This window comes from Chanodichthys erythropterus, chromosome 10, assembly GCF_024489055.1.
Source record: "Chanodichthys erythropterus isolate Z2021 chromosome 10, ASM2448905v1, whole genome shotgun sequence".
Lineage (NCBI taxonomy): Eukaryota > Metazoa > Chordata > Actinopteri > Cypriniformes > Xenocyprididae > Chanodichthys > Chanodichthys erythropterus.
In genome coordinates, this window is record NC_090230.1 from 17,836,604 (window position 1) to 17,844,930 (window position 8,327).

At 39.1% G+C, this 8,327-nt stretch overlaps 1 protein-coding gene across 1 annotated transcript; it reads right to left on the minus strand.

Moving 5' to 3' along the window:
* Positions 1–219: 219 nt before the first annotated feature.
* Positions 220–7,085, minus strand: LOC137027808 (vitellogenin-like). Its single transcript, XM_067396348.1, has 28 exons — positions 6,985–7,085; positions 6,826–6,846; positions 6,562–6,713; positions 6,183–6,434; positions 5,928–6,089; positions 5,691–5,839; positions 5,463–5,613; positions 5,209–5,366; positions 4,960–5,125; positions 4,753–4,878; positions 4,438–4,656; positions 4,094–4,311; positions 3,909–4,006; positions 3,658–3,782; positions 3,470–3,571; positions 3,248–3,367; positions 2,952–3,138; positions 2,760–2,862; positions 2,487–2,672; positions 2,276–2,387; positions 1,979–2,168; positions 1,631–1,884; positions 1,494–1,538; positions 1,331–1,408; positions 1,026–1,232; positions 760–902; positions 530–668; positions 220–449 (listed from the first exon to the last, which is right to left on the minus strand). Exons 1-28 carry the CDS (start codon positions 7,022–7,024, stop codon positions 324–326), a joined length of 4,029 nt encoding a protein of 1,342 aa, XP_067252449.1. The 5' UTR covers positions 7,025–7,085; the 3' UTR covers positions 220–323.
* Between the last annotated feature and the right edge of the window lie 1,242 nt (positions 7,086–8,327).

Below are 8,327 nucleotides of genomic sequence, written 5' to 3' on the forward strand. Positions count from 1 at the left end.
CATCACTCAATTAATCACTTATTTATCTCATTAATGCTTCAGTGGGTGAAATAAAAATATGGCAGGACTTTTACTCTTTGACCCCTGGATTACCCACCTCTGCTTGGGTCCCCCTTCATTGTTTGTGAACCTTACTGTGAAGTGTAAAAAAAAAAAAAAAAAAAAAAACTTTTACTGAGTGTTACTGTAAAGTGAAAGCAGCACACAATTCTGTCACTTGCAGAGTATTTATTAACATTAGATTGCATTACATTACATACATCACAACATTGTCAATGTATTCAATTAAACTAAACATGAAAATGTAAAATGCAATTAATTTCTTATTCTTCATTGATATATTTCTGGATCCAGGAGAGAATATCCTCATCGATATGAATAGAAAGAGTTCCATCTGGATTGATGGGAACAGTGACAGGGAGAGGAATAGCCATCCTTGACAGAGTCATCTAGAGCAGCAGAAACAAAAATAATTATTTGTATTTCCTTATATTTCTGTGAGTCATAATGTAAAGGAAAAATATTTCACCTCTGGAATCCTAGCAATGACATTCAAGGATCTCTGAGTTGGCAAGGCTGCAGTCAGTTCAATCTCTTTCTCACTGTTTGTTGCTCTTTCAAGTCTAAAGCCTGCCTGGAGAGCCGCCATAGGGATGTGCTTAGACAGCCTAGTTGTGAAGGGATGCACAAAGAAGAGCAAATTAAACCAGTGCCATATTCTGCCCTGTTCATTTGTCATTCAGTGTTGCTAAACATTACTTTTTGGCATAGGTGGTGACGATTAGTGGCAGCCTCTCCCATTCCAGCTCTAGACGTGCAGCAGGGAATTCGCCCAGAACACCGGCTTCAGCTTTAGCAGTGACTGCATACTGTTGGCATTCTGGACCCCAAGCAAGCCTGGCCTGAATTTTTTTTTTTTAAATGGATGGCATTGATGTCAATTATTTAACTTGAGAATTAATCCAATAATTGTTTTAAAACTAAAAACGTCTCTTTTGTTTTAAATCACATAAGTTTGGTCTTACAGTGACTTTGTGTTTGCTCAGCAGGGCACCGTCAGCACAGATCTTCAGGTTGTCATTTTCAGCGATGGAGGAAATGACGAGCTGCACTCTTGCGGTTGGCTTGTCAAAGTAAGCTGCAAGTTGGTAGCCCAGCAGCTTGTGGTCAACTCTCACAGCACGGGCAATGACAGCAAAAACAGGTGGAATACCATTTCCAAGGAACTTAGCCTGAAAACATAAACCATAATAGATTCAAGTTGATTTTTTAAAATGTCACATTTGGTTGTTTTATGTTATGAACAAACAAATGACACTAATTGATTCACCTGTTTCCGGATAGCCTCAAAGCTAGATGCAGTGCTTCCACTGCTTTTTGCCTTTGAGGCGCCATGGGGTGCCATGTACTGCAAGCAAAATGATATTATAGACATTATATTTGATGATCTGAAGAAACAATATTTTTAACAAAAATATTTTTAGTATAGTTACCCGATCTTTGTGGAACTTCCTGAAAGGCTCCATGATGGTGGCAGTCTAACAATTAATATAAAATGACTAAGTGTAAAAGAATATTTATGAAACAAATATTGGCTTCCAATCCAACATGCTACATTCCACATCCTCACCTTAGTCATACGAGAGCTGGACATGGAGGAGCTTGAACTGCTGCTGCTGCTGCTGATGCGGCTGCTGCTGCTGCTTTCAGAAGAGACGGGCACATTTTTATCTTCAGTCTCCAGGATTTCCCTCAGTTTCAACAGGAAGGCCTTTCCTTCTGGAGTCTCCTCATCAATGAGGTTGATTTGCTTAAGGAGCCTCTCAGCAGCTCTCGGACCAACTTGGACTTCAAGCTCCAATCTTTCAACTGCAGGACCTTCAGCTAAAGCCAAAATGACAAACACTCAGCATTTAATCTAAAAATACTAGAATAGAAAATAATAGTTGAATTAATTTAATCTTCTCTCTAAGAATACCTCTTGACACTGCAGCACGAGCTGAGTGCTGTCCAATTATGTAGAAGAGAGGAGCATTTCTGATAAAAGCAGCATTGTGAGAGTGCACTTCAATGCACCCCTTGATTTCAATGTATGGGACAGCAAGACAGAGAGTCTCGTGAAATGGAGCAGTAGCTCTCACAGGAGTCTCATCTGGTATCTCGGAGGACTGGAAAGAAAATTAAGTATTATATCAAGACTTTCCATTTTAAAAACTTAATGCAAATGAATGCTTAGCATACTAACACATATCCATCATGTGTGTTCAAAATTTACCACATAATCAGCAGGAGTCTTGACATTTTGCACGGCCAACTCGGGTACTAAGGGAACAATCCTCTCAGCGGTGGGATCTTCAATGTTTCTGACCACAGCAAGAGTCTCAAAGCTGTAGGAACAAGCAAAAGGTGGGTCATATTTCACTTTCATAAACCCTTTGAACTGATTCAAAATGCTTGCTACACAGGACTGAGTAAGAGTTCATTACCTCACAGCAGCAATGTGTTCAGGAAGCTCAACAGGCAGAGCCTCCACCTTGTAGTTGCCCTTCAGAATGTCTGCTCTTGCAGACAATTTTCCAGGGGCAATTGTACGGATCTTTCCTCTTGCCATAACAGCAGCTTGGATCAAGGCAGTATTCACTCCCATCACAGCAAAGGTCTGGAGAGCAACACTGAAATAAGAATAAGGGAGATTGTTTGTAAAACTGTTGTTGTTTACTTCATATCCCATCTTCATGATTGTAGCTGCAAAAGTTTACCTTGGTCTTGCTTCAGCTTGGAGTTGAACATCAGTCTTCTTCAGCTGCTCAAGAGTCATGGTCTCAATCTGCTCAGGGAGAGGAGGTGTAATGGTGGCCTTAACTAGAAGGGTGAACAGAACAACATCAAACTTAGAAGTGACACCCTCATATCCAAGGAACAGATAAAAAATTCTAAGAAGACAAAGGTACCATTGAGGCTTGCAGCAGCAACAGCAGCAGTGTAAAAACTGAGCTCCATGGGCAGACCAAGTGCTGTTGGCAAGATACGACGCACTTCAGCTGCAAGCAGGGGTCTGGCGTACTGAAAGGCAATTCCTTCCTGCAAAGCTTTAAGGGCATCCTTCAACAGTTCACGTGGTTTGGGTCCAGTGGCAAGCTGGGAATAGTGTTTATGAGAATTTTAATTGTAATTGTGAGAATTATTTTTGAGGCAGATCTCCAAAAATATGGTAATGAGAGAGGAGATTTAAACTACAACACAGTACCGGTATTGCTTCTTCAATGATGGTCTTGTCAATGTTTAAATAAGCCACTTCTTGTCCAAGTAATTTGATGTAGGCTGAAGCCAATGGCTGATTGGTTGGCAAGGCCTTCCAGTTTGCAAGCTTGAAGAGTTAAAACAGAGAAGTTATATATATTTAGCTATATTTATGCTTATAATACATAAAATTACAAAATTATACAATACACTGGGCATGAAAACTTACTGCTCTCAGGGTACGCTTAACCTTTGTGATACGATCAACACTTTCATCTGCAGCAGGAGATTGCAGAAGTGCCTCTTGGATTCCTTCAGTTCTCAAACCAATCTGTTTGAGAGAATCAACTGATTGTAGACTGAAAACACTTTAAAATCATGAATCAGATTTTCTTCAGAAAGTCTTGGTTTGCCCACCTCAAGAACATCAGCAGCAGCTCCAGCCAGATAAGCACGTGCTTTAGTTACAACAGCTCTGGGCAGGATGGTGGCGGCATCATTGATCATGTAGGCACTACCAGCAGCTCCAATCATAAGAGGAGCTGCACAGGGACAGAGGTAAGAATACAATTAGTGCCATTTTCATTGTCAGAAGTTGTGTTCAAATTTTTTACACACTTTAAGAAACAACCAAGACACCATTTTTTAGCTCTCTTATAAAAACGTACTATGATAGAAGTCCAGCTGAAGGGCTCTGCTGAAACGGAAGCTAAGCCTGTCCAGTTTGCGGCTCATGAGCTTGATGGCAACATTAGCTGCACCAGCGCTGAAACGGACAACCATAATTACCTCTGGATTGTGCTTATTTGATGTAATAAATTAAAATATATGAAAAATCATGTGTTTTTCTTACACAGCTGCCATATCAGGGGCAGTGATTCTGGTCAAGGACTTGATGTGGGAATAGGCAAAGCTTGCAACATGCATGTTAGTCTCAGTCTTCAAAGCACCAGCAAGACTTGAGACGAGGGCCACTGAGGGCTTTGTCTCAAACAACACAACACAAGCAACCATTCGCACTTCTGGGTGGAGAGCCCTGTCCAATACAAGCTGCAGGGCCACTGGCTGAACCTGAGGAAGGCAACAAGATTTACTTATTAATGGAAGAAATAAGCACAATAATGCATAATCGTTTCTTTTTTGCATTATTTCTTTTTATTTTATTTTATTTACATTTCTACATTGTCTGACACTTACCAGTTTGGGCTCTTTCTTGGCAATGTTCCTCAGGGCCAAGATGGCATCAACCTGGACTCTAAGAGGCAGAGAAGTAGCTGCAGTACTCAGTCCAGGTAGGAGCTTCATGATGGGTTTGAGACTAGCAGGGTGACCAGCATTGCCCAGAACTTTCAGAGCCAAAGTGATTTCAGGAATGTCATTCTTGGAAATGGCTTCAGCAGCAAGCTCATGGATGGGCTAATGAGTTTGAGGCGCATATAGATATTTAATACAAATATTAAAATTTAATAGTATGTCCATCACAGAAATGTATTGAGGGCTTGAGGTGTTTACCCTAAGGAGCTCGGCAGGGCAAGTGGGAACTTCAACGCAGTGTTTGGCAATCATGGAACCATATCCAAGCATGACGACTTCACGAAGAGCTGGGATTGTGGCAATTCTCTCGTGCATAGCTAAGCTCTGTTCAGCAAATACAGAAATCATTAATTTGATTTAGATAAGATTCGAAGAACAGCATTGTGTATAGTAAGATGAACCCACAGCTGTCAACTGGATGGTGTCCAAATCAGCAGTGACCATTTGCAGAGCAACCACAAGAGCCTGAATGAACTCAGGAATGGTAAGTTCACCAGCCAGGAATTTCTCCTTGATTAATTTCACAATGACTGGTGTGCCAACAGCAGGAAGAGCATCCAGAAGCCAGCGCCTACCAGATTGTTTAAAATATATTTGTTATAAGAAACTGCATTTCAACTACATTACTATTAACCTGTTGCTCACAAATTTTACCTGTAAACTGGTTTGTCCTTGAACTGAGCCCAGATGGCCTCAATATTCTCCAATGTGGCAGCACGCAGGAGCTGGATGAGCTGAACAAACTTAAGAGGAGCATCATCATGGACCATGGCCACATTGTTTGCAACCAAGTGCTGCAGGACCTCAATAATCTAGCAAGAATAAAGGCAATGATCAGTTGACATCTTTATCATAGAACAAGGGCTTTGACTTGGAGATCATTAAAGTTTTTAGGTAATGTATTATACCTGGGCTGGTGCATCACTGATCTTTGTGAGTTGAATGGGGGTCTGAAGTAGTTCAGTTGCAAACTCATACTGCAGGGATCCACGGGCCAAATAATCAGCTTTGATAGGAACGACAGGGGTCTTCTCAATCTCAACAAAAGCCAAGGATTGTCTGAAAAAAAAAAAAAAATTATTAGTAATAAGGTTAGTTCATATTTTAAGATAAATCTCACAAAGGACTAATCATACTTTGCTTCCATCTGGGCAGCACCATGGATCTCATTGAAGGGTGAAAACTGATGCACTTCCTCAACTGTTGCTTCAGCGATCAGTACACCGGCTGCAGCTGGTTTCATGATGTAGTTGTAAGATGCAGTTTCAATCAGACTCTTCACCCTCTGTTGAGAGAAAGGTGCATGACCACTTGAGCATTTTCATTATATTGATTGAGTAAATATTTCAGTTCTTCCCAGTCTTTGTCATTACCTCTGTGCATTCAGCACACTTCTCAGTGTATGCCAAGCCAATGTCCTTCATGATTCTCTCCTGGCAGTGGCTCAGATCCTTGGACTTGGTGACAATAATGTGGTTGGCCTTTGTATCCTCACTGATGACATAGTGGGTCCTGCACACTCCCTGAGCTCCAGCCTTGAAAGACAAGTAAAAAAAAAAAAAAAAAAAAAAAGATTGCAGAACTAATTATAGAAATAGATCATAAACATACTAGGAGCACTTTTTCACCTCTTGCAGCTCATAGATGTTCTGGGTCTTCTTGAGATTGAGCTGAAGGATGTTGAGGATTCCTCTGTGCAAGTTCAGCACTGTAGTGGAGACTCCTGCAGGGGCGAACACCTTTCCAACCACACCATTAGCATACTCAAACTTGATGGGAATCTGAAGCTGAGCAGCCAGAGCTGAGGTGAGCTTAGTGGCAGGAACAAATGGATCCTTGGGCCAAATGCCAGCATACTCGTGGAGTAAAGGATCCATGAGCTGTAAAGCAATATCTTCACTTAAAAAGAGGGAATTGTATCTTTTAACAGCCAATGCTTGCTAACGCATTTTTAGTTTTCTCTTAGGTTGAACATCTATAAAGTTTACAGTTCTTAATAGTCATTACCTTCATCAGGAAGGTGTTTTCTGTCACGGCACTGAGGTGAACCTTGCTGCTGATTTTTATACCTGCTCTGGCCAGACCTTCTTGAGGAAGACCACCCAAGAGCAGAGCTTCATACTTGTACACATAGGTCTTATCCAGGGCAAACTCAGGAACTAAAAGTGTACAGTATTTTTGATTTGCGTCAATTGATAGGGTCATTACTTTTAAGCAATAATGCAGTCTAAATCACCAATTAAAAGTTATTTGCTAAATCGTATTACTTACCAAGGTTGATCTGTTGACTTGCTAAAAGAAATAGAAAAATATATATATATATTTTAAAAAATGTAATAGGTTTTCAAAAGGTTCTGATTTTCTAAAAAGTTTTCCTAAAGACATAAAGGAGAGAGAAGGAGAAAAATATATAAATATATTTTGACTTACCCACTAGGGCTACAGTCAGGGCAAGCACAACAGCTCTCATGGCTGATGGTTTGTGAAGAGCTCCTCAGAGAAACAGATCTTTTATAGTTGTTTTTTGCTGACCAAGTATTAATTCTTAAATTAATTATTAACAATAACTTAAATTAGTATCAAACTGTACAATACTTCTCTCAACTTATTTGAACAAAATATCAGTAGAGGTTAGGCTACCCTGGCCTGTCATCATGTCATTGTTAAGGTCAATGTCCACAGTGAAATGCTGATTATTTGTCTTTATATTCATAAAGGTGATTTTCCCCCAATTCTATCATATCAATAAAATAATGCTTAAGCAACAAAATTAGAGTTTTTATACAGTATATAGATAGAAATGGAGTAGGTATATTACAGTAAACATATTATTATTAAACATATTATTGTACATTTTTATACAAATAATCATTTTAGTTAACAACCCTGGCTTGAAGGCAAACTTAGCTATCAGTTTTGGGTTAGGTTACCCTGGCCTGTCTGTCATCATGTCATTTGTCAGGCCAATGTCCACAGTGAAATGCTGACCATTTTTCTTTTATTAATCTAAATCTAAAAACTACCATATATTAAATGTCCATTAGTTAAAGTCCACAGTTTATTTATTTTCAGGGCTTTCAAAAAATAACATGTTAATTTCTGTAATTAACATTTTCTGTTTAACGCTTTAAAATATTTAACACAATCAATGCATCATCCATTTTTATCTGTCATCCTTTGGCTAGCTAGCATTACAGTATCCACTTTATTTTGTAACACAGAATTAAGCTATTTTCTGTGAATGTCAGAGACAGTGTGTTAATGATTACGGCAATACATAAATATATCATGATTAAAAATATCAGTTTCCAATATCAAGCTGAATAACAAGCTGTCTGACATTCTTTTTAAGCTATGTTGCTAAGGTCCTATTGAATATTCTATTCTTTAGTCACTTTATTGTCAGGGATAATGAACAAAAAGATTAAGCTTTTAAAACTCTACACAACATGCATGCAACAGTCATGATGTTATGAAGTCTAGGTTCTCAGATACTGGGATTTCTCACGTCACTAAATTCACCATTAATTATTCACCTGAACAGTTTATGATGTTTTATACGGTATCATTATATTCCTTGACCATCAAAACATAGGGGTATACCTCACCTTTTTTGTGTTATCATGTTTGATTTGGAAGATATGATACAAAATACATAATTTGGTTATGACGGAAAGTAAAATGGTCACCATGGTGACCACAAGGCGTTTTTGTGATGTCTGAAAATGTTCAGGGCCCCAAACTGTTCAAGTGTACCAAATTTCATGCTTTTA